We start from the raw sequence: 27,175 nt of genomic DNA on the forward strand, positions 1-27,175 counted from the left end.
CTGTTATTCCTTCTGGCTCCAGATCCTGCTTGCTGTTCTACTATGCTGTTCTCTGGCTCCCTGATGTTTTGGCTTGTCTATTTGTTTCTGGTTCCTGAACTCTGGCTATGTTTTGACTACGTTTACTCTGTTTACCTTTTTTTATTATTATTAAACAAGTGTGATTTAACTGTACTTCTGTCTCAGTCTAATTCATGGTTTCTGATAGTAGGCGAAGGCCATGAATTCAGAAGATGCAGTCAATCCATTTGTTGGTAATATTTTTTCCAGATTGGATGAGCAGGATCACTGCATGGATTAGTTTGCCATGGCGTTACAAACACTCCCGAGTCCCACGGCTCACCTGGAATCTCCCACTGTGACTGCTCCAGTACAACCTGTGTTGCAGGCCATCCCTGCTGCTGCTCCAGTCTCCATGCAGACATCCGCCTTGAGTATTACTTCTATAAGAGGTATGTCTGGTTCCGTCCTGCTTCCCCAGCAATTTGGGGATGATCCAGTCCAATGCAGAGGGTTTCTCAACCAGTTTGAGATATACTTTGAGATGCTGCCCCAGGTGTTTCCTACGGATAGAAACAAAGTAGGTTTTGTGATATCTTTGCTTTCTGAGAGAGCCTTGGCCTGGGCAAACCCTCTATGGGAGACGCAAAAACCTGTTGTTTTGAGTTACCCTGAGTTTGTGGCTTCTTTTAAAAGGGTATTTGACGTTTCCGCATGCTCCGCTTCTGCTGCCAAGTGCCATATGTCCATCAAACAGAGTACGGGAACTGTTGCCGATTACGACATTGAATTCCGCACTCTGGCAGCAGAGGTTGCATGGAACAATGAGCCCCAGATATACCCACTGACTCAGGGAGAGACTCTCTTTTAAGAAACGCTTGCGGAAGCCTCCTGTACATTTGTCTCCAAGCTTTGCAGTCCCACCCTTGCCTCCCTCACCTTCCATGTCTCCTGGTACTGAGTCGGTCAGTGAAGATGAACCCATGCACTTGGGCTTCACATGTCTCTCTGTGAAGATTGTGCCTTTATTGTGGCTGGGTAGGTCACTTTTTTAAGTCTTGTCCTACCTGTCCAGGGAGTGCCCGAACCTTAAGGTCCTGTCACGGACAGACCTTAGGTGGCGTTGTTTCATCCCCAGTTATCCTGAAGGATAAGCCCCTGGTTTCAGTTACCCTTTCTTGGTTTGAGTCGTTCGTCGAGATACAGGCTCTAATCGACTCTGGGGCTGCAGGCTTGTTCATTGATGCTGCTTTTGTATCGAAGCACTCAATTCCGCTGCAGCTGCGTGACACTCCACTTGCCATTGAGGCTCTTGACCTCTACAGCCTGCCCATATGACTCATGAGACTGTTCCGTTGTCCGTGGCCGTAGGGGCTCTTCACCATGAGTTAATCCAATTCCAAGTTATTTCCTCACCTAAATTTCCAATAAATGGTTATTGGTTATCCTTGGTTACAGAGGCACGACCCTCTTTTGAATGGCTCCGTGCTGAGGTTCTCTCCTGGTCACCACAATGCAGTAAGACATGGTTCCAGAAGGTAGCCAAAGTCCTGTGCACCGCTTCACTCTCCTCCCTGCTGGAGGAGTACCTCGATTTTAGCAATGTCTTTGACAAAGGTCAAGCCGGGGGTTTGCCTCCACACCAGTTGTATGATTGCGCAGTTGACCTTCGACCTGGTGCCATACCCCCTCGTGGCCGGGTTTAGTTGGTCTTGGAGGATAAGGCCATAGAGGAGTATGTTGCTGATGCACTCGAGGTTTCATCTGCAAATCTTCGTCTCCTGCTGGTGCTGGTTTCTTCTTCGTGAAGAAGAGGAGTGGTGAACTGAGACTTTGTATTGATTATAGGGGTCTCAGTCGTTTCACGATTAAGAATACCTATCCGATTCTGTTGATCATGGAGTTATTTGACCACCTCAAGGGAGAAACGGTTTTCACAAAGCTTGATTTGAGAGGGACATATAATCTTGTGAGGATTAAGGAGGGCAACAAGTGGAAAACTGGGTTTAATACCAGAACAGGCCATTATGAGTAGCTCGTAATGCCTTTTGGCCTTTGTAACGCCCCGGCAGTTTTCCAGCAATTTTTTAACAATTTCCTCTGAGATTTGTTGCAGTTATGTGTGGTAGCTTCGTTTATTTTGACGATATCCTCATATTTCCCTGGAGAGCCACCACACAGCTGTCTGTCGTGTGCTTCAGAAACGAAGAGAGAAAAATCTCTATTGTAAATTGGAGAAGTGTGAATTCCATCGTGAAGAGGTTAAATTCCTGTTTTATGTCATTTCCACTGCTGGTTTTTTGATGGACCCAGAGAAACTTTTATCAGTCCTACAGTGGCCCAGACCCATGGGTTTACGTCCTCTGCAGCGTTTTCTTGGGTTTGCCAACTATCAGAAGTTTATTCGTAACTTCTTGTCTCTGGTCAAGCCCCCCACTGATATGACCAGAAAGGACGGTAACCCACAGAGTTGGTATCCGGAGTCCATTAAAAAGGAGCTGCACCTTTAAAAAAAATATTAAAATCCAGCAGCTACAAATATTGCAGCTGCTGACTTTTAATAAATTGACACTTACCTGTCCCAGGGTCCAGCGATGTCGGTGGCAGATGACGAGCAATCACTCGTCTCTCCGCTGCCCCCGTCGCCATCCTCTGTCAGGGAATCGGGTAGTGAAGCATTGCGGCTTCGCTGCCCGGTTCCCTACTGTGCATGCACGAGTCGCGCTGCGTGTCTCCACTGGTCCCTGCTGTGTCCTGGGAACTGTGTGTTTCCCAGAACACAATGGGAGGGCGGGGCATCTGCGGCTAGCTACGGCTAGCTTGTCCCGGAAGTCCCCTCCCCCTGAAAGGTGTCAATTGTGGCACCGGAGGGGGGGAGGGATCAGCTGAGCAGAAATTCCACTTCAGGGTGGAGGTCCGCTTTAAGGCCTTTGAAAGTCTCTGTTTCTGCTTCTGTGTTGGCACAGCCTGATCCTACGTTACCTTGAGGTTTATCCTTGAGGTTGATGCTTCTGAGACTGAGCCCCTCTGTCTCAGCGTTTTACCTGTGAGAGTGCTATGCATCCTTGTGGCTACATTTCCAAGAAATTGTCACTTGCAGAGTGCAATTACAAGATTGGTGACAGAGAGCTGTTCGTGATCATTTTAGCCCTGAAAGAATGGAGACATCTCCTCGAAGGTACCACTGTGCCGGTTCTCATTCTTGCTGACCATAAGAATCTCACATTCTTGTCGAAGTCTAAACACCTCTCTCCCAGAAGGGCATGATGGACTCTTTCTAGTTTCAATTACATTGTCTCATTTTTACCCGGTACTAAGAATGTAAGGGCTGATGTTTTGTCACAACAATTTTCCTCCACTTCAAAGATGGAGTTCGTTCCACCTGATCATATTCTGGCTGCGGTTTGCACCAGTCTCACTTCTGCGTTTTGGGTGACAAAATTCTTGCTGCTCAGGTCCATGCTCCTCCTGAAAACCTTGTGACCACTGCTTTGTCTCAGAGAGTCTCCATACTGCTGTGCTCCAGACTTACCATTCTCCCAAGGCTGCTGGCCACCCTGGGAAGAATCAACTCTTTTGGGCCATTTCCCAACAATTCTGGTGGCCTAGTCTATGTGCTGATGTAACCGCCTTTGTAGCTGCCTGTTCCATGTGTCCTTAGAGTAAGACTCCACGACACCTTCCTGTGGGCCTCTTACAACCCATACCCAATGGAGAGAGGCCCTGGACCCACCTGTCTATGGATTTCATTGTGGAGTTACCCAACTCTCAGGGCAAAACAGATATCCTTATGGTGGTTGACCGGTTCTTGAAAATGTCTTGTATTCCATTTAAGAAGTTGTCCACTTCTAAAAAACTGGCTTCCATTTTTGCTTGGGAGATCTTTTGCTTACATGGGCTACCCAAAGTGACTCGGACAGGGGTAGTCAGTTTGTGTCCCGGTTCTGGCAAGCCTTTTGTACACAGTTGGGAATTCAGCTTGCTTTCTCTCTGTATCACCTGCAGTCTAATGGGGATGCAGAACTAGCCAATCAGTCCTTGGAGTAATTCCTACGTTGCTATATTTCTAACCATAATAACAACTGCTCAGACCTCTTACTGTGTGCAGAGTTCGCTCACAATAGCACCTTGAATTCTGCTTCCCGATTGTCCCCGTTTATAGCGCACTATGGTTTCCAACCCTCTAGGTTGCCTGACTCATTTTTTTCCAGAGTATTCCTGTGTAGCGATTAAAATGCATACTTTACTATTAAATAAATATTTCTTATATGATCAATGAATGGTGAGATATTTAAAATATATACCAAATAAATTAAATAAATAACAGTGTCCGAACAGTGAATATTGCGACTAATTAAATAGATAAAAAAAAAATATATATATATACACAATACACAACTTAATCCGAGGTGCTCCTATATGAGGTAGTGTTCAAAATACTTATAAAATACACAACTTAATCCAAAGTGCTCCTATGCGAGGTAGTGTTCAAAGTACATAGATTAATATGTGGATTGATCATGAAAAAAGGTGCTCATGTGCAATCCTGCCATAAAAGTCCAAAGGACTCAAACTGAGAGAATTGTTCATAAATCACAGTGCTCATGCGTATACAAGTGGTATCCAAATGCGTCACTAAAATGACCCCGTTGTAGAAAATCCATATATCTCAAGAAATTCAAAAGGTGGTTCAAACATGCTATAGTGTCATCACTCAGGTGCTCCCCTTAGGTAGTGAACACTCACCTTAGAGCGTGCTACTCGGCAATTAAGCTCAGTCAGTGCACACTTGTGAACCATCTCTGGGCTCCTTAATGGTACCGGTGATCTTGGATTCCTTAGTGCGACTCTCCACTGCCTATCGGAGGAGACTCATACTATCCCGATACCAGTCTGGTATACACCCGGGGCCATTAGTGACACATTTGGATACCACTTGTGTACGCATGAGCACCGTGATTTATGAACAAGTCTCTCTGTTTGAGAACTATGGACTTTTTTGGCAGCATTGCCAGTGACACAATTGTTGATTATTTATGCACATAAGCACCTGTTTTCATGATCAATCTACATATTAATCTATGTACTTTGAACACTACCTCACATAGGAGCACTTTGGATTAAGTTGTGTATTTTATAAGTATTTTTAACACTACCTCATATAGGAGCACCTTGGATTAAGTTGTGAATTGTGTATATATATTTTTATCTATTTAATCGCAATATTCACTGTTTGGACACTGTTATTTATTTAAGTTATTCAGTATATATTTTAAATATCTCACCATTCATATAAGAAACATATAGTAATATATGCATTTTGATCTCTACATTGATAGAGTGTGTATTACACTAATTACAGGAAGCGCAATGTATATATCTACTCAGAGGAAAAAAACAATTTATATATATATATATATATATATATATATATATATATATATATATATATATATATATTTGGGGATATTTATTATAGCAAAAAGTAAAAAATATTGTGTTTTTTTTTCAAAATTGTTGCTCTTTTTTTGTTTATAGCACAAAAAATAACCCCCCCCCCCCCCCCACCAGACCAATTTTCAGCTTTCAGTGCTCTCACACTTTGAAGGACAATTACTCAGTCATGTAACACTGTACCCAAATTATTTTATATATTACATATTGTCCTTTTTTCCATACAAATAGAGCTTTCTTTTGGTGGTATTTTGATCACCTCTGGGTTTTTTATTTTTTGCGCTATAAATGAAAAATAAATCTCAGTTTCTGTGATAAAATTTAGCAAATTATTAATTTTTCTTCATAAATTTTGGCCACAATTTATACTGCTACATATCTTTGGTAAAAAATAACCCAAATTAGTGGATATTATTTGGTCTTTGTGAAAGTTAGAGAGTCTACAAGCTGTGGTGCAAATCATAAAAAATTGATCACACCTGAAGTACTGATGGCCTATCTCATTTCTTGCGACCCAAACAAGCCAGGAAAGTACAAATACCCCCCAAATGACCCCTTTTTTGAAAGTAGACATTCCAAGGTATTTAGTAAGAAGCATGGCGAGGTTTTTGATGTTGTCATTTTTTCCCACAATTCTTTGCAAAATGAAGATTTTTTTTCTTTTCCACAAAATTGTCATTGTAATAGGTTATTTCTCTCACATGGCATGTGCATACCACAAATGACACCCCAAAACACATTCTTCTAATCCTGAGTATTACGATACCACATGTGTGGGACTTTTTCACAGCCTGGCCACATAGAGAGGCCCAACATGCAGGGAGCACCATCAGGTGTTCTAGGAGCATAAATTACACCTCTAACTTCTTGACTACCTATTACACTTTTGAAGGCCCTGGAGCACCAGGACAATGACAGATGGCACTGATGACAGGAGACACTGATGTGGAACTGATGACAGAGGGCACTAATACGAGGCACTGACACGTGACACTGATGACATATGACACTAATATGTGGCACTGACACGTGGCACTAATACGTGGCACTGATGGCAGATGGCACTAATACATGGCACTGATGACAGAAGGCACTACTATGTGGCACTGATGACGCGTGACACTGATGACAGGGGGCACTAATAGGTGGCACTGATGACACGTGACATTGATGTGGAACTGATGACAGATGGCACTAATATGTAGCGCTGATAACAGATGGCACTAATACGTGGCACTGATAGATGACACTAATAATTGGCACTGATGACAGATGGCACTTATATGTGGCACTGATGACAGATGGCGCTGGGGACAGATGGCACTGACATGTGCTGTAGGCACTTTATTTTCCACTTTTTTTTTTTTTTACTCACAAGCTGCAGCCATTCGCTCTCCCTCCTCACACACTGTCTCTGTGTGAGGAGGGAGAGCCGGCGATGAGAGATGATCTCATATGTTTATATATGAGATCATCTCTCATTGGACACTGCGATCGAGTGCTAAATGGCCACTGTGATTGGCCATTTAGCACGATCTGTGATTGGCCATGTCCAAGGGACACTGCCAACACAGAATTACCCCAATGCATGCCTGCTGCGGCAGCACGCATTGGGGAAGTATACAGGAGGACGTCCAGGGACGCCTTCCCGTCAATTTGAGTCCACGCTGTAGCTGTCTTTCGGCTATAGCGCGGACGTCTAGTGGTTAAACAAGTGTGATTTAACTGTACTTCTGTCTGTCTGATTCATAGTTTCTGACAACTAGAACTCTTGATTCCAGTTATGTATTTGTTTTTTGTTTTTTTACTGCTAGCACAATCAGTTTCTTTATATTCAAATAAAAAAAATAATTTTGCCCATGGGACTTTTTATGAGGTGAGCATGTGAGGCCAATAAACGTAATAAAAAAGTAAACATAAGGTCACAGTTTATTGTGGCTGTATACTATCATCATATATTAAATACAAAAAAAATAAATGCCAACTGACTTGAGAACAACATGATAAAAACAATAGTGAAAATCATTTGCATATGTTACATTAATAATATAAAGAAATATACAAGCATCAGGAGTGGGTGTATATGGGTTGTATAGTTGTGCTCATAAGTGTACATACTCTGGCAGAATATGATTTTTCTGCCATTTTTCAGAGAATATGAATGATAACTCAAAAACTTTTCTTTCACTCATGCATCTAATCAAATAGTGGAAAATGAGGGGTTCAGTTGAACCCAAACCACAGTCAGGTAGACCAATTAAAATTTCAGCCACAACTGCCAGGAAAATTGTTCGGGATTCAAATAAAAACCCACAAATTATTTCAGGTGAAATACAGGACTCTCCAAAAAAAACATGTGGTGTGGCTGTTTCAAGATGCACAATAAGGAGGCACTCAAAAAAAGATGGGCTGCATGGTCGAGTCACCAGAAGAAAGCCATTACTACACAAATGCCACAAAGTATCCGCTTACAATATGCCAAACGGCACAGAGACAAACCTCAAACCTTCTGGCACAAAATCATTAGGAGTGATGAGACCAAAATGTATATTTTTGGCCACAACCATAAATGCTACATTTGGAGAGGAGTCAAGAAGGCCTATGATGTAAGATACTCCATTCCTACTGTGAAATGCAGAGGTGGATCGCTGATACTTTGGGGATGTGTGAACTACAAAGCCCCAGGAACTTTGGTCAAAATTGATGGCAAGATGAATACAGTATGTTTTCAACAAATACTGGAGGAGCATTTGCATTCACCAGCCTGGAAGCTGCGCATGGGATGTACTTGGACATTCCAACATGACAATGATCCAAAACACAAGGCCAAGTCGACCTGTCATTGGCTACAGCAGAATAAATTGAAGGTTCTGGAGTGACCATCTCAGTCTCCTGACCTCAATATCTTTGAGCCACTCTGGGGAGATCCCAAACGTGCAGTTTAATGCAAGGCAGTCCAAGAGTTTACAGGAAATGGAGGCTTTTTGCCAAGAAGAATGGGCAGCTTTACCATCTGAGAAGATGAAGAGCCTCATCCACGAATACCACAAAAGACTTCAAGCTTTTATTGATGTTAAAGGGGGCAATACACGGTATTAACACCTGGAGTGTATAAACTTCTGATAGGGGTCATTTGGGTAGTTTCTGCTGTGATTATGATTTAAAAAAGAGTAAACGCAGTTGATTGATAATAATTGCCTTTAGCCAAACACTAACCATGAGTGAAAGAAACGTTTTTTTATGTTATCATTCATATTCTCTGAAAAATGGCCAAGAAATCATAAATTGTGACAGGGTATGTAAACGTATGAGCACAACTGTACCTATAAAATAGAAATATCAATTGAGAATATATATATGATGCTAATGATGGTTTACCAAGTGGTTTACAGGAATCTGTAGCGCTTTAGCATCTTAGTCATGGATGAGCACAGCTGTGTTTGGAAAAAGTTCTGAACTGACCTGTGCTATGGCTGACAATAAACTACCTACAGATAACCAATTATAGAAGGCAGAGGCATTCACTGTTCTGCAACTACATGTGTCCAATTTCTGACTTCCCTTGCCTTGTTCTGCATTATGTCTCTGTGTGGAGGCAGCCATCTGGGTAAAGGATTTTCTCATATAGGAACTTGCACCAAGGAGAACAGTGAGCAGCCCGGTAATGACATCACCAGATCTCACTGCAAATATCCTGAGACTGGCAGCAGTGCCTGAAGTCTCATATTGCAGATATACAGCTATAGGGCTATTGGTACAGAAGTGCCTATGCAGTCCCCATATAACTAGGAATTGTACTTCTATTTTTCAGGAGCAATTCAAGACCAAGGGTAAACTTTTCAGGGTTCTGCTTGGGTACAATTTACATTTTTAAATGTTAAATATAGAAAATCATTACTACTTTCAGGTCCACGTTAACGGAAATAGGAAATAACCGTTTTTTATTGTTTTTCTTACTTTTGAGATACGGTATTTAATATGTTTACTGTTAAAAAATAAATAAACCTTGACCTAAATGTTTCTGTTAATGATTCAGGATATGAGACTGACGTTTAAGGCTCCATGCACACTGGGCTTCACAAAAACTCCAGTTCCCTTGGCAGAAAAAAATGCTCATAGCGTTTTTGTACACATGTTTAAGTGCATTTAGGAGTGTTCAGCATTTTCTATACAAAAAATCTCCCATCAAAAACGCAAACCAGAAGGTTTTTTTTTTTTCCTGTCTTTAAATGCTGAGCTCAAAATATGCCTTTAAATGTCCTAATGTGCATGGACACATAGGATAACATTGAGCTGCTTCTACAGGCAAAGCACAAAACTCCTGTAGAAGCAGCCTTTTTTAAGCCAGTGTGCATGGACCCTTAAGATTCAACAATGCCAAGGTCATTGAGCTTTTCTATTACTAGTATTGCTCTCTTAAAATTAGTTGAACAGCAATTATACTTTGTACCTAGAAGAAACGTCCTGCATTATAATGTAAGCAGCCATAAGGAAAACGGGAGCATCTATTCCTTAGCATTTGATTTTTAAGAATGAACACTTAAAAAACTGTTGCTAGCAATCTTATCATTTGGCATGCAATCACACCTGAGCGTTTCAAAGTCGCACAGTTTTACCGTGATTTTACCGCAATTTTGCCTCGTTTTTGCCACGATTTTGTTCATGTCACCAATGTAAAAGGCAGAAAAACGCCTGTAATCTTCCCCAAAGAAGCTTATGTTTTTTTGAGCTTAGGGCGTTTTTCAGGTGTGATCAAATGTGATCAGGTGCCATTAAAACAAATGCAATTTTGCATGTTGGGCGTATTTCAGGCTTTTTGTTGGCATTTTTTGAGTGTTTTATGAGCTGAAAACGCTCAGGTGTGAATGCAGCCTAAAGGAAGAAAATAATTTTGTCATCAAGTCTCTTTAGTTCTTTTTAATGTCCCATATTGGTGTGTTGTGATAACAAATCCTTTAAGTGTTGTTGGGGGGGTTAAGCAGTTAGTATAGCCTGTTATTCAACCAAGGCAGTGCAGCTGTAAAGCTAGACTTTCGTACATTTTGTGATGTTCATTGCCACTTTTGTTGGTCTCCCATTATTGTGAACCTTGGGAACCAGAGTAAAGCTGGCACCTGAATCGCCACACAAAAGATGAAAGAGAGCGGCATTATTAGCATGTGTCTATACAGTCTATTGATCTTCTCATCTGATGTAACTGTTTTTCAGCGCAATTAATAGATCTTTACATGAATGGGAAACATTTTACACACATCGTCACACTGAAAAGCTGGTTATCCAGCTTTTTCTCAGATGTGCGTGAAGTGGGTTTTGACACAAGACTAGAACCCTTCAGCTAATTTATGTATGGGTGTCGCCTGTTCACAATAAAATAGCTTTATTGATGCAACAATGTATCTCTCTCCAGCAAAAGCTATGTATGAACTTGTAAGAAATTAAGTTATGTTTTGGCTTGCTGGGATTCCCTGGTCTGCTGATTCTGATGTATGTATATATGTGTGTGTGTGTGTGTGTGTGTGTGTGTGTGTATGTATACAGTGCTCAGCATAAATCAGTACACCCCAACAGATTTGTCAGAAAACTCTATTTTCCTTTCAGAATCAACATTTTCTATGGGACACTATACTACAAAATACTCCCACAAATGCAGGCCACTGATTGCAACCAAGAGTTGTTAATTTGCACACACAAAAAGGATTTTTCCTAATAAATACATTCAAGGCCATGTTGCAAAAATGAATACACCCTAATGTCTTAGAAACAAAGCTACATTTCAATTAAATTGCAATTAAAGTGGATGTAAACCCGATTCATGAAATTTAAGCTGGGCACATATATCTGCAGTGTTTTGTTATATCTCTTCAAAGCACTGTGTCCCGTAAGCTGTCTCCTGCTCCATTCTTCTGTTATCAGCCTGATAACTTTTGACAAGTTCTCCTTCACATATGATAAAAACAACCTGAGTTTTGTGTTGGGGAGGATGCTATAAATTATCCGAGCCCTGAACTATTCAACGATCAGTTCTGAAAGTCTCTACCTATGAGGAGAGGGGGGGGGGTGCCTTTAACCCAATCAGCTGTCTTGGCTGTATGTCCAGGCTTTTCCTGCAGTGCTGAACAGGAGGAGAAAATCTCCTAACATGATCTGAACATTCTAAACAGTATATAAAGCTGAAGACAGCAGATATACCTATAAAGGTGTAGGGAGATTTGTTTCCTTGTTAAAAAGATTTTATTGAACATACAATAGAGTATTTGACAATAGGTTAAGTACATAATATACAACAGAAGTAATGAAGCTCAGAGTTATATATTCAATACAATTATATATTCTATATATTCAACTATAATTACTACTATAACAATAACGCATATTAATGGTATGGTTTATTAGAGGAATTAGCTTCTTAAGTAGGAAAGAGCTTCAAAATCATAATAGGAATAGATAGAGAAGAAAGGAAAGATAGGAAGAGAAGAAACTAGGAAGGGAAGAAGAGAGGTCCGCAGGGTCGAGTCGAGGGCCACCATCACTCAGAATCCATATACTATAATCACTTACTCATCGGGTCAGCTACCATGGTAATAGAACTTCTTTGTTAAAATTTGATGGTAAATAATTTTTTATCCATGGATGCCATACTTTTTCAAATTTGATAAGCATGTCAGCTTCAAGAGCTGCCATTTTGGCTTGCGTCATAATGTTGTTCATCCTATTCACTACCTCATCCACAATCTATGAAGGGGATTTCCAGGCTCTTGCAAGTGTTTGTTTTGCTGCGGTGAATAAATTAACAATTAATTTAAATTGGGTGTGTGTTAGGAAGTCTGGCTTTCGATTGATGAGTGCCATTGAGGGATCTGGGGTAATGGATATTCCTAACATTTTAGATGCTATAGTAAAGATCTCATTACAATAAATTTGAGCTTTGGGACATGACCACCAAATGTGGAAATGTGTTTCTAACTCAGCGCATCCACGGTAACAATCTGATGAGTAGTTATGCACATATTTCGCTATTCTAGCCGGTACAAGGTACCATCTTATTAGTACTTTTATAATTCGCCTCTACTGCTAATATATTGGGAGAGGCTGTTTTGGTTGTTAACCAGACTTGATTCCATTCTGTGGTTTCCAATGTTTGTTCTAAGTCCACCTCCCATTTCTGAACATAAGCTGATTTTACTGTTTCAGATTTAGCTAACAATTGGACATATAAGGTCAAGAATATGCCCCTAGCATGAGGGAGGGAGATTTGTTTCATCTCTGTGTATCATCCGAACCTGGGCACTTCACTGGGTATATGTGAGGGTTTTCATCCACTTAAAATGAATATGACTACATGTGAGTCTAATTATTCATTAAGCAGATGTCCTGCAGACAATTTATTATAAAAGGGCATTACTTAACAAAGAAAAACCCTTCCCATTTCATGCTGTCAGCAATGGCACCACATGGAAGAGAAATGTCACAAGGCCTGAGGATGAAAATAATTTCTTACTCAGTTTTGTCAAAATTTTGGAAATTGTTATTGTGTTCATTGAGATATTGATTAAAATTTTACTTTTCACAAGAGGTGTACTCATTTATGCTGAGAACTGTGTATGTGTATGTATATATATGTATATATATATATATATATATTATAAGGGGGACAGGCTTAAAGTTCACTTTTTGCAGCTTGTTGCATATTCCAGCTCCTGCTGCTTGTTCTCCCGATCCCTCCCTCAGTGTGTCCCTCCCTCCTGCACCCACTGTCACAATTGAAAAACAGTACATTCTCAGTTTTCTGTGAATAAATGAACTACCAGTACCATCATCCACTGTGTCTGATGGCTTGTGGGTCTGAATGAACTGCAAGGGCACTGATGAGTGCTCTCATATTTCATTCACAAGCCCTGCAGCTTTCTAGAGACAGCCCGTATTAATATACAGACAGAAGGCTGCAGGGCTTGTCTGCAGAAGCCTAGCATTTCACCCCTGATCCACTGATCAGTGTTGCAATGCTTTTCAGGCTTCTGCCAGAAAAAATAATAAATGCAAATTTTCTTCTTCAGGAAAGGTGAACTTTATCTTTTAACTGGTATAGGCAGTAGTAAACAATGAGACAGGGACACCCATGAACAGTCCAAGCAGGTAACAAACACAATTTCTAAAGGAGAGCTTTGTGCAGCAAGTCCGTAGCATAAAACAAGAAACCATCTGTACATCTAAGCCACTCACTAACCTCCTGTCTAACAGGGTGTCCCGTAATGAGTTCCCCAAAGCAAACAGGCAGCACTTGTACCTACATTATTTTGGTGTTCAGGCAGCACTCTGCCTTTTCACCCAACAGCAGGCTCCCACAGCAGAGCGGGAGCCCTAAGCAGCAGTCATCTCACATATATAAAGACATGTGGACAGATAAGACTAATCATGAGGCCTGGCTACCAGACAACATGTGGAACTGAAAAAAGTGGGCTTAGTAACATATTGCTGTACATGCATATAATAAAATCACTACCACCTAGGGGTGGATTTTTATAAACAGTGAGTTGAATACAGTGCTTGAATGTCAGCAGAACTATATCATTACTTTGCACTCACCTTTTGCACTTTGCATTGTTTTGACTACCCTTGCATTAGATGATGTAAGACATCTGACATCTCCTGCTGTATATAGTTATAATGTTGCTTCGCAGCTGTTATGGATCTTTTGAAAGGATTTCATCTTACTTACTATACATTTATAGCACAGTGTTAAATCGGTAATACCCGAAGGCTGGGTTCACACTATCTTCGCATGCGGCTCATAGCAGGGGTCCGGAGGCATCCCTGTTCACCGTTTTTCAGGTCCGATTTCCACTCAAATTTTTGTCTGAATTCTGACCTGAAAATGAATGAAAAGGCACACAGGACCCCTGTGCAAATTCGCTCCGAAGCCACAACAGAGATATGTAAACCGGCTCCATAGAAAGCCTGCTATTGCGAATTGGATGCACCCAGCCTTAATAGGTGGCACATTTTGTCTTTATTGTTTTCCATCCTACTCATTTTACTCTGAGATACAAAAAGATCAACAAACCTTGCATTAGCTGGAAATATATAAAGCATATACTGTATACGTTTGGCTTGCTAGTTAGAGAGTTATAAAGTTTGGCTTACATATAATTTGGGCATAGGAGTTATTGTTGTGCCTCCATTTTATTGGCGAACATCTCAACTGCATCAGTCATTCTACAGTCACAGTTTGGGGATATTAAAGTATCCAGAAAGATGTGTTATCAATATGTTGGATGAGATTTTGTGTGTACTAAGGTGAGACATTTCTTGTGTATGTTCAATATCATGCTCATCATTATGCACCATTATATATGGAAATGTCATAAATATTATTGATACACTATGAAGTACAATATCTTCCAGGGCTAGTTTAGGCTATGCATACAATTAAATTAATAATAAATTACCAAATATATATTTTATAAAAGAAGTAAAGTTAAGAAATTTAGCATCACCAGATATGCATAAAATATCTTTGCAGGTCGAGAATATGTAAATCCTAACTAAATAATCATTTTTTAAAGCATTGTGTTTAATAAATGACCTGTTTTTCAAATGAAATACTTTTTTTTTTTTCATCCTTTGTTGGATCTCAGTGCCACTTATCCTTTTTTGGCCCCTTTGCAACCGTATTATGTTTACATGCATGCACTCCAGCAATGACTGCATGTCATTTCTCAGGGCACTATGAAGATCTGTTTGACTGACAATGCAAGAGCACAATTGTAAGGAAGGGATATAGGATTGTTACCTTATAACAGGAAGTAACTGAACAATGACCTTCATGGCAAAATCACCAGGCATAATTTTAATGAAAGCTGCAGATTTATGAAAATGACTTAAATTAATATTTTAAAGCTTATATGAGATTTTTTTAGTGATTGGTTTCAACAAATAACATCTGCTATGTTTGTATTATCATTACACTACTGTGAAAAGGCCCATGTAAATAAAATAAGATTAACAGCTAAATGAATGCATGAACTACAACAACTTCCACAGACGCTTTTTATCCTAATTGACCTGTGCTGACTTGAACCATGACCTTCGGGTCATAGTCTATTTCATCCTATGAGCCACTGATTTAGCTCCTGCTGGGATTACTTTCTCAACGTAATGGTAAAAGATTTGTGTGTGCACAACATCTAAAGAAAGTGGAGCAAGAATCCCAGAAACACTGGTTAATTGTTATCAAATTAGAATCAATAGAACTGGTTAACAGTAAGTGCTATGGGAATTTTGCCTACTTCCACTCAATTAAGTCAGTTGTGCATTTCTTTATGCTTTTCAGCTGGTGTGTCTTTATTTCTCAAACACGGTTGGCTCTTAACACTTACACAGCCGTTGGCCTGTTTATATTTTGCACCTGTGATGGCCAGGAGAATTGTTGCATCTTGAAACAGTAGAATATTTCCTAATTAAAATTTAGCCCAATTTCTGTTCCTATGTTGCTGTATGCATTATAGGGTCCAGAAAGAGTCTCTCTTTGTCTTTTTTCTTTTTCACTCAAAGTGCCTACTAGAGCTTGTATGCCTACGTGTCATATGCACTACATTAGAATTGATTTGAATTTAATAATTGTGGGGAAACAAAAAAAGTAAAGTATTAGCAAGACTAACCAAGAATCGTTGTCCAAAGTCTTCAAAAACATCAGTAATACAAATACAGAACCAAGGTTTAAACAGACTCATTTGGTTTTCGATACCAGGAGCCAGGTTGTAATAGTAAAAGGTTGTGTGTATAAAAACATCTGAAGAAAGTGGATCAAGAATCCCAAAAACACCAGTAAATCGAACTGTTTAGCAGTGAATACTATGGGATTTTTGCCTACTTTCACTTAGTTAAAGTAGAACTATATGTTTTTATTTTGTCTAGAGTAAGGTAGAGTTATATCCCCTGTCAGATTTTTTTTCACCATCTGTGTTCTATTGCAGAGATATGCCTTCACTTCCTGTCCCATACCCAAACAGGAAGTAAGAGAAATTCCCTGTAAATTATGAGAATTTCTTGGGGACCCTCAGGTCAACAGACCTAGTGTACCCATTGGAAGATTTTCTCTTTATTACTTTTCTGGGGCCAACCCAAAATTTGGGATTTTCTCTTACTTTCACTTTCAATGATAAAGGTAAACAGTACATATAGAGGCACATCTCCTTAATGGGGACACAGACAGCAATAAAAACGGGAAAGCATTCTTTTTTTTTTTTTTATAATCTTTATTTATTTTTCCAACAGTATAACAATTATTATCCAACAGTACAATCCGTCCATTTATGTACATTTCTTACAACTTTCTTAATTTATTCCTATACCGTCAAACCCTTTAATCCCGAACCTACTTCACCTCCCCCCCTTCCCCCCCCCCCCTCCCTTCCCCTAACTGGCCTGCTTCTCTAGGGGTTCATAATTTTTTCATTTCAATCAGAGGTTTCTAATTTTTCATGCTATTGAGTTATCTCTTCCATATACCGCCATGATTTTTTGAATTTTTCCCAGGATTCCCATTTCCCCAGTCCCTCCTCTTTAGCTGTCATATCCTCTCCCTCCTCCTCTAAACATTCCAACTGTTGTATTTGATTTACTCGGGCGATCCATTTCTGTACTTTGGGACTCTCCTTCTCTCGCCATTTTTTTGGAATTAGGCTTTTTGCGGTATCGAGTAATATGGGGATTATCGTGGCACTATATTGTTTTATTGGTTCCTCTGTCCCATGAAACAAGATGGTCCACGGATCTTCTCTCACTTCTTTTTTTGTTACTACTTTTATTATATCAATAATCTTCCTCCAGAAATCTTTAATAATGGGACAGTCCCACCATATATGACCCATATTCCCAATCTTCTTGCAGCCCCGCCAACACTCCGAGGATTGATCAGTTCCGAACTTGCCCAATCTATCAGGGGTGATATACCATCTTGCCAGACACTTATAATTCGTCTCGATCAATTTATTCCCCCCCCCCCCCCCCCAGTGTACTAGTCTAAAAATTTTCTTTCTAATTTGAGTGTTACATTGTGACCCCAAATCGTTTTCCCATTTATTGATAAATGCGGGGTCCTCCAGCTCGTCTCTCTCTGAAAGTATTTTATAGATTTTACCAATGTTGTTTTTTGATTTTACTCTCTGACAGAGACGTTCAAAGGGCCTCAGTGCTTCTTCATCTCGTAAGGGTTGAGGCAATCTTGCTACAAACTGACAGAGTTGGAGGAACCGCCAAGCATCAATCCTCATCAATTCGTTGTCCTCCCTTAATGCTTGAAAAGTGTTTACTTTACCTTTTACCAAAATATCTTTTAATTGTGCATTATTTTTTTTTATCCAATTCCCCCCTATTTCTAACTTTCCCGGTGGAAAAAATTCGTTTTCTTTTAGGTAAATCATGGGTGAGTTATACTCCCATTTATTTTGTATGTGTGTTCGATCCCAAATTTTTAAAACGTGCCGTGTTATTTCATGTGTGTTAGGTCCTACTGTCCTATATTGTGGCGGATTCCATATTACTCTCCCTAATTGTGTTTGAGATAATATATTTACTAAGCTAACCCATCTTTTTTCGTTTAATTCTTTTGCCCACTCTATCACCCGTGAGAGAACCACTGCGTTATAGTATCTTTTCAAGTCCGGAACCGCAAGTCCCCCTTGGTTTTTCCTCCTCCTTAATGTCGCAAATGCGATCCTCGGCTTTTTATATTGCCAAATAAATTTCGAGATCAATTTCCTTAATATTTCAAAAAAGGCCGCAGGGAGTGGGATAGGCATCATTTGGAACTTGTATATGATCTTCGGTACTAGGATCATTTTCACTACATTTATCCGTCCTAGCCACGATAGGGAATTAAATGATATTTTTTTAATTTCTCTCTTTATTTCCTCTAATAGTGGAATATAGTTTTTCAGATATATTTTCCTGAGAGTATTTGCAAGAAAGACTCCCAAGTATTTGATCTCTTTACGCCAGGGAAAATGGAATTCCGCTTGCAGTCTCTCTGCTTCCTGGTTACTGATGTTAATATTTAGGATTTCGGACTTGCCTAGGTTAATCTTCAAATTTGAGATTTTTCCAAATGTTTCCAGGATCCCCAGCAAGTTCGGAATCGTTATTCTTGGGTTTGTAATGAAGAAGAGCACATCATCCGCATATGCTGCGAGTTTGTGCTCCTCTTCTCCCACCCTAATCCCTTTTATATCTGGGTTAAGACGGATCGATGCCAACAGGGGTTCAAGGGAGATCGCAAACAGCAGGGGTGATAATGGACACCCCTGCCTAGTACCGTTTCCCATTTGTAGCTGTGAAGAAATTTCTCCATTGACCTTAACCGCCGCCTGTGGGTTCTTATATAATACTTTGATCCAGTGGATCATCCTTGGGCCCACTCCCATCACCTCCAGGGTTTCTAACATGAGTCCCCAGTCTACCCTGTCAAAGGCTTTCTCAGCATCCATCGACAGGAATAGACCTGGGGACCCATTGTCTTTTAAAGCCTGGATAAGGAGCAGTGCCCTCACCCCATTATCCCTTCCCTCTCTCTCAGGTATAAATCCGACTTGGTCCGCGTGTATCAGCTCTGTCATTTTTTCTTTTAACCTGGCCGCCAATACTTTGGCATATAGCTTTATATCTGTGTTCAGCAAGGCTATCGGCCTATAGTTCCCGCAGAGCGTATGATCTTTGCCCTCCTTCGGAATCAGTGTTATAGCGGCTCGGAGGGCGTCTCTACTCGCTCCATATTCTGTGCCTAGATTATTTATATATCTACAAAAATGAGGTACTAGTATTTCCTTGTATTTTTTATAATAAGTGATCGTGAACCCGTCCGGTCCTGGGCTTTTACCTGAGGCCGTTTCTTTTAAAGCGTTGTAAATTTCCTCTTCTGAGATCGGTCTATCCATACTCTGCCCGTCGCTCTCTGATAATCGCGGTAATTTAGCCTTATTCAAAAATTCTTTAATTTTCTCAGTTTTCCCTCTACCTTGTTCACCTTTCTGGTCTACATTATACAGAGCCTCATAATATTGTTTAAATACTTCCGCTATCTCCCTGGAGGTGTGAGCCATTTTCCCGTTCTTATCCTGGATTTTCTCAATAAAGTTACTCACTCTTTTGTTTTTCACCTGTCTCGCTAGATATTTTCCTATTTTATTTTCCCCAAAATATTTCTCTCTAGCTCTCCCCTCTCGTGACCTTCTTGCTTCCCGATCATATATATCTTTCAATTCCTCCCTCCTTATGATCAATTGGTGAAAGAGGTCCGGTTGCTGTCCCCTTTGTTTCTTGTGTTCTTGTTCCAACCTGAAAACCTCCTTCACCAATTTCTCCTTTTCCTCTGCTTTTTCCCTTTTCTTTCCCGCCCCTATGGATACGAGGATACCTCTGACATAGGCTTTATGCCCCTCCCAAAGAGAGGCACCCGACACCTCTCTGGTATCGTTTGTCTCAAAATAAAACTCTATTTCTTTTTGTATTAATTCCGCAGTTTTTTTATCCTGTAGAAGGTCCTCGTTTAACCGCCAGGTGAATGGGTACTTCTGTATTCCTGGTATCCTCATATTCATTATAATAGGAGAGTGATCTGACAGGGTTACAATTCCTATCTTTGTTTCCAAAATAGTCTCCAACATTCTATGTTCAACCAACATATAATCTAATCTAGAGTACGTCCCATGTACTGGGGAGAAGAAGGTGTAGTCTTTTATTTTTTCGTGTTGTATCCTCCATACATCTATCAATTGACTTTGTCTTAGTCTGGATTTGATCATTTTCAGACCCCTCCCCCCCCCCCCCCCACACAGGACGTACTATCGTATGCCGGGTCCATGCAAAAGTTAAGGTCCCCTGCCAGTATCACTTCTCCTATTCTGAAATCCGCAAGTCTCCTCAGGATTTGCTTTAAATATCCTATTGGATTTTTGTTTGGACTATACACATTTGCTAAGGTAAACATTTTTTCCCCTAGGTGCCCCTTCAGGAACAGGTATCTACCCTCCGGATCGGTCAGTCTGTCTGTCACCTTAAATTTTATCTCTTTCCCGAACCCAATTGCCACTCCCTTAGCCCTCTTTATTGGCGAATCTCCATAGAACCAGTTCGGGTAGTTATCGGAGTACAGTTTAACATTCGTGTCTTGTGTTAAGTGGGTCTCTTGAAGAAACACTACTTCAGCTTTATATTGCTGTAATTCCTTTAAGAGCTTAAATCTCTTATCAAGAGAATTCAAGCCCCTTATATTATATGACACAAACCTCATCTCTGTCATCCGAAACTACTTGGAAGAAACATTAATCTCCACCTTCTATGATCTATTTGCACCCCCTCTTCTCTTTTTTTTTTTTTCAGCTGCCAGAAATTAGTTTTCCCCATTCTTCTACCCAAATCCCCCCTCCCCTCCCCCCTTATCCTTACCCCCCCTCCGGCCCATTCCTGGCCTTTGCTTTGCATTGTGAGATATACCCCTTCTGCAAGCCCTTTCTCCCAGGGTTTGACCCCGACTACAGCTTCCCCCTTCTGAGCTCCCCTCTCCCCTTCCCCCCCAGAAAGCAAAAAATGCCCCCTGCTGGAAAGGAACATTAGAGCTCAGCTCCCCCTTCTTCAGCAGTCCATCCCCTCCTCCGCCCCCCTCCCCCCCGCTCCCCCCCCCTCAATCAAAGAAACACCATTGCATTGAGTAAACTTCTTACCCCCCCTCCCCTCTCCACTAAAATTGCATTTCCCATGGATCTAAAGGAATCGTAGGGGTTGGAACTCCTATTTTGTTGCAAAAGTCCTCCAGTTCATCTAAGAACTTAAGCCTAACAGTTCTTCCCTCCCTCTGAACCACAAGTGCTGCTGGGTATCCCCAGCTATATCTTATGTTTGCTCTCCTCAATTGTTCCAGTAGTGGTTTTAGTCTTCTTCTCCGTGCCAAAGTCCCTGGAGATAAATCCATGAAGACCTGTAGCGTTTCCCCTTCAAATTGGACTGAAGATAGTCCTCTAAGTTTACTCCATATCTTAGCTTTATCTTCGAAGAGATGAAATTTTATAATCACGTCTCTCGGTACCTCTTCATTTAACCCTGGGGGTTTCCGGACTCTGTACGCCCGGTCTATTTTTAGCTCTGCATCTTCTGCTTTTCCCAGAATTGGTTTGAATATCTTTCCTATTTTCACACTCAGGTCTTCTCCCTGTTGTTCTGGTAAGGATCTGATCCTCAGGTTTTGGCGTCGATTTTGGTTTTCCTGCTCCTCCATCTTATATATTATCTCCCTGTGTGCCTCCTGCATTTTCGAAGCTTGCAATTTTAAATCTGATATTTCTTTGGACTGTCTTCCTGTTTGTTCCTCCACTTCTTCCACTCGCCTCAATAAGTGTCCCAAATCCGTCCTTACTGTTAAGATCTCCGATTTAATAGTGTTTTCTAGTTTCGCAAACATGTCTAACATTTCACTTTTTGTAGGTATTTGCGAGGAAACCCTTGGCTCCCTCCTTCTGCTCTCCGAATCCGAATCCGTCTCCTCTCCGGAGGTGCCTCCCCGTGCCCCTTCTGATTTTCCCGTGTCTTTCTTCCTCTCTCTTACTCCTTTTTGATTTCTCTCAAGCCCAGGGCTTTTTTGGGTTGTTTCCTTTAGATATTTCTGAATTGTACTTGTGTTTAAACTCTCCCTCGGGGCTTTCGGGTCATTCATTTTGGGGTTTCTTCCCCTCATGTTGTCTTTTATTTTTCTCTTCCCCAGGATTCCTCCTTTTGCTTTTGGGAATAGGGGGGGAGGGGCCAAAGTGGAGTAACTACTTCTGCCTGAGATCTTCCCAAAGAGGCGTAAAGTAATAACTTAAGAAATCCACTCCTACCGTTCACTCCACCAGCATATATTCACACATATAACTTTTCCACTATTTTCTTGGAGTTTATCTCCTGCAATCAGCATTCGGTACACGGCATGTCACTCATTTACTTCCTGAGCTGTTACACTTATATCCACTTGCGTGCTGCGACCATATGGTTTGCTGTTTGATATATTGTCTGTAAATAAATCACCTGCATTACACCATCCCCTATATAACGTTTTTTGCAATTATAGTGATTATGTAAATATTAAGTGCCGTCCTTTTAAATCATTACTTATTTGTGGAATTTAATGTCCTTTAATCCACCAAACTGGTTGTTCATGCTGAGCGCAGGTAAGGAGGGGAGCGACTGCAAACAAAATGAGGGTAAAGACACCAGCACTTAAAACTGTTTCATCCTAGGTCCAGCTCTGGATTCCTAGCTGTTCACCTGCTGATAGTATGTTATTTGCAAGTAATTATATCACTCCATGTTGCTCAACTGTCCATACAGCTTAATGCTCGATCCTCCCAGTATTTTTTGCAATAGACAAATCTAAGGAGGGGGGAAAGGGGGTGTTTTTTTTTTTTTTTTTTCCAATTCTCTCCACCACTGTTCGTGCTTCTCCCCTTTTTCTACCACAGGTTTATACGATAATATTTTCCCCCTTTTTTCTACTTCTAGTATTTAAGATGCCTTCTCCTTTAAACATCACTTTCTCTAAGATAATATTGAGGTTCTGATGTTATCCCCTTTATCACGCTGTCTATCCATACAAAACACTAGGATAAACGGAAACAACCAAAAAATGAGGGAGACTGCAAAGATAATAGGGGGCAAGGAGGGTAATCAGGGTTAGTCAGCACTCTTTATACTCATTGTGTTTTTACTCAGCTTCTTCCTGGTGCCTCCAGCTTCCGAACTGTACACAATGTTACTCTCCTATCTCTCAGTTAAATTGAATCACTTATTTCAACAGTCCATTATTCTGTCACTTCTTGATCTACATAACAGAGATACAGCCCAGTAACGATCTGACCTTATTTCCAGCTCTTCCTGTTCCATTCAGGGTCCAGCCTTTTCAGCCTTTTCAGGGCGATCATCCTTTGAGAGATCAGAAGGGGGAGAAAGCAGAAGGGGGGGATCCAGGAGGGGCTCCTCCGTCTCCGGTTAGCCTCCTTTCTTCTACCTGCCGCCAGATGGAGTTCTCCTAGTCACGCTGATACCTCTGTTTCAACTTGCCTCGCATTTCACTTTCACTTTCGTTCACCCCGGCGGCTAGACAGGCAGGCGAGCAGGCAGGCAGACCGGCGAACCGGCGGGGGGGGGGGGGGGTGCCGTCAACAGGTGAGGACTGCTTCGTTTTCCCGGAGCCGAGCGCTCTCTCACCACGCTCCGCACCCGCTGGTATAGCGGGATTTCCTCCGTCCACACATGAGGGTGCCGTAGTCGAGCCCCTCCCCTCACCTCTCCTCGCTCACGTACGCCGCGTCATCAGCTGCGACGGGAAAGCATTCTAATCCTTCTTCACTCAGTCTGTGATCTGCATGAGTAATTTCTAACAGTTGTCTTGACACCAAGCAATCCTTGGAGATGGTCCAAGCCAAAGTTTAAACTGGCCCATTTGGTTTTCTATACCAGGAGTCAGTTGCATAATTAAGAAAACAGAGAAGAAATTGAAAGCAAATCATAGTCAGGGAAACAACAATACTCTTTAGTAAGGCCAGGGCAAAGATTGCAGCAGAAGAAAACTTCAGTGCAAACAATACAGCCTTTAGTAGCAGGAGACTACTGACAGAAGAGCAAATAAACAATACCCAAGCGCAACTACCAATTCAGATTCTAGTGGCTGAGGACCGGTGTTCTGGCTGTAGTGCTCCTGCACTAAGATGATCAGATTCATAGTAACATCAAGCTGGCAACTCGGTGTAGTCCATACAATCCAAATCTTTATTGGCTACATATTAAAACAGATACATACTAGTAACAAGCTTGCTACAAGTGTGTTTTAGTATGTAGCCAATAAAGATTTGGATTATATGGACTGCACCGAGTTGCCAGCTTAATGTTACTATTGATGCTGGCAGAAGACGCCAACAAAGCATTTTCAGTAGAGTTGGCTGGAGCAAGGAGTTGTTATAGTTTATGTGAACACCCATCATCTAGACAGAATGAGTGATATCCCCTTTGTATACAGACAGCAGTATAACCCTGACAAGTTTCTAATCCTGTTCGCTTTTGGTTACTATGCAAAAAATGAAATGCTGAAAATGTATCAAGCTACAATGAAACGGTGAATTGAATAATTCATAAAGTTCAATGTGAAAATAAGTCCATGTGCCAATAGAAATTAATGCATATTGTGGAATGAAGGCGTATATAATTCTTCTCAAGATAATGATATATCCCACCGGGTGGCAAACCCTGTGAGTTGTTAGGTAATTCCACCAAACACACGTACCCTCCACCATAATCAAGCCTCTTACCAGATGGTTGTGATCCCCAATTACAGAGATTAAACACACATGAGAAATAATGGATCCCTTCGGGTGTGTCTCTGAATGGGATCAGTATGGTCCATTAGGTCTCAACATATGATATTTCTCAATACCAACGCCACAACTGTGGATCCAACTCAGACAGCTGCCATAGAGGAAAAGAAACATAGGCCACACATAGCATGAATACTTCTAGTATGCGTTTTATTGTTAAAAACACCACAAGGTGCTCACTTGATTTAGGACAATAAAAAGCATTTAAACCGCATGGAGCCTTGCTGACAGCCGGCATCATCGGAGCATGAAAGACGTTACACATTCGCGGCACCGGCCAACTCGTTTCGCGTCACAGCACGTCGTCAGGGGAACAGGAGCATGGTTTATCCAGAATTGAATGAGAATATAGAGATGTACCGTACCAATTGGCAACAAGATAGAGTCTGAAATGACACTGTTTTTGATGTAACCTAGGAGTACTGACAAAGTATCCTGTCTACATCTTAAGAATTTCTGAGCCATAATATGACATCATATTTTGATACATTTACTATAAGCCTTAACTCCTTAAAACAGAATAGCTAAGGAAATCATTTTAAAATGAATCTGAGGCCAGCCTATGATCATTCAAGTATTAACACATTCTTGACAAATTAACTTTACAACAAGGGCTTGTTCACACATGCATCCAAGGATTACTAAAATAGGTGGTTGAGCCGAAATGTTAACTCCTCAGACTGCCCCTTCTTAACCTAAGAAAGTTGGCAGAGGGGGTTGCATACTTGCAATGGCAACTGTGTGCAGTCCTGTGAGGACTTTTTTTAAAGCTTACTTACATCCGAAATATGTAAATACTTTATATTCTGTAGCATTGCCACAGGTACACTTTAAGGTGGTGAAACAGACTATCTGGTTTTATGAAATTTGTCCTTAATCTGTATAATGTGTACATGCTGCTGGTAAAACCATAACAAACACCGATAAATATTTTTGTAGTTTTAAGGAAGTTCACAGTTTATATTTTATTTACACAGGTTGTTGAAGGCAAGTTGGCTCCCTTTCTCATGAAGGTGATCAAGTTTGCCACATCCCATGTTTACAGTTGCAGTCTCTGTAGTCAGAAAGGCTTCATCTGTGAAATATGCAACAATGGAGAGATCTTGTATCCCTTTGAGGAGAATTCTACAAGCAGGTAAATTTTCATGCTTCATACAGGATAGTGCAATATGGTAAATAATGGTAAATAAGCAGTCTTTTTATCACCATCTATGTTTGATAGTCATCAGCAAGCTTTATAGTACGTTCTTACTCAACTGAAAAAAGCCAGTGAGTATCAGTTGTTTTCTAACAAGATGTTGAGCCAAATGCTTCATGCTAAACAAAACTATAGATTTTACCACTTTTCACCAAAATTGGAAAAGTGTTTAAAATTTGCAAGTCTAAAATGCTTAATTAAGACCCCTTTCACACTGAGGCACTTTTTAGGCATTTTACCGCTAAAAATATTGCCTATAAACTGCCTCTCAAGCCACCCCAGTGGCTTGCAGTGTTGCCCGTTTATCTTGTCTGCTTCTCTCAGATAAATGTTAAAATGTTGCCACATATTCCCAATTGGATTGAAGTCTAGGTTTCACAAAGCCAGTCTAATTCAGATTCTTGATTTTAAACCAGTTCAGTGCTTTTATCTGTGTAGAGTCATTGCCGTGCTGGATGGTGAACCTCAGCCCTAACCAGTTTCCTAGTTCATGCTGATGAAAAGCCCCCCACTCAACAAATGATTTGAATACAACCAGAATTCACAATGAGGATAGGGTTTCCATGATGGTGAGCAACACATAGGGCATTCTTTAAATTATTAATTCATAATTAATAAAAATTAGAGAGTCTTTCATTAAATTCAGGGAGCAGTATGGAGTCTGTGGTTCTGTTACAGTGCTATCATAATGCTAAGGAAAACACACTATAGTGGAAGGATAGCTTGGTCATGTTGCTTTGACAGGTCATCTGACCAGGCTGTTCTCTTCAAGGCACTATACAAGAAAAGCGAGAGGCTGATACTTGGTGAAATACAGTTACTTAAAAAAACAAAAAACAAACATGTAATGCTACATTAATGCGTTTGTCTTGTCTATCTGTCTAGAGTTTAGCTTAAATAAATGAAATATTTTTTCAGTTTTTTCATTTGTAAATACATATATTATATGGACAAAAGTTTTGTAATGCCCATCGCACCTATATGAGCTTGGTGGACATCCTTTTCCAAAGCTATGAGCATTAATAGGAAGGCTTTCTACAAAAATAATGACAGTGTGTCTGTAAGAATATGTACCCATTCAGCCAAAAGAGCATTAGGGAGGTCAGGTACCAATGTTGAACGAGAAGAC

At 40.7% G+C, this 27,175-nt stretch overlaps 1 protein-coding gene across 1 annotated transcript in view; it reads left to right on the plus strand.

Moving 5' to 3' along the window:
* PLEKHM3 (pleckstrin homology domain containing M3) overlaps window positions 1-27,175 on the plus strand; it is a 291,262-nt gene that overhangs the window by 186,429 nt on the left and 77,658 nt on the right. Inside the window, exon 7 of the mRNA XM_077448491.1 lies at window positions 25,826-25,983. Within this exon, the coding sequence (XP_077304617.1) occupies window positions 25,826-25,983 (158 nt within the window). The remainder of the gene's footprint in view (window positions 1-25,825; window positions 25,984-27,175) is intronic.

The sequence above is a fragment of the Lithobates pipiens genome, unplaced genomic scaffold (assembly GCF_037356315.1).
Source record: "Lithobates pipiens isolate NorthernLeopardFrog02 unplaced genomic scaffold, aLitPip1_a1.2 Scaffold_22, whole genome shotgun sequence".
In the NCBI taxonomy this organism is placed as follows: Eukaryota; Metazoa; Chordata; class Amphibia; order Anura; family Ranidae; genus Lithobates; species Lithobates pipiens.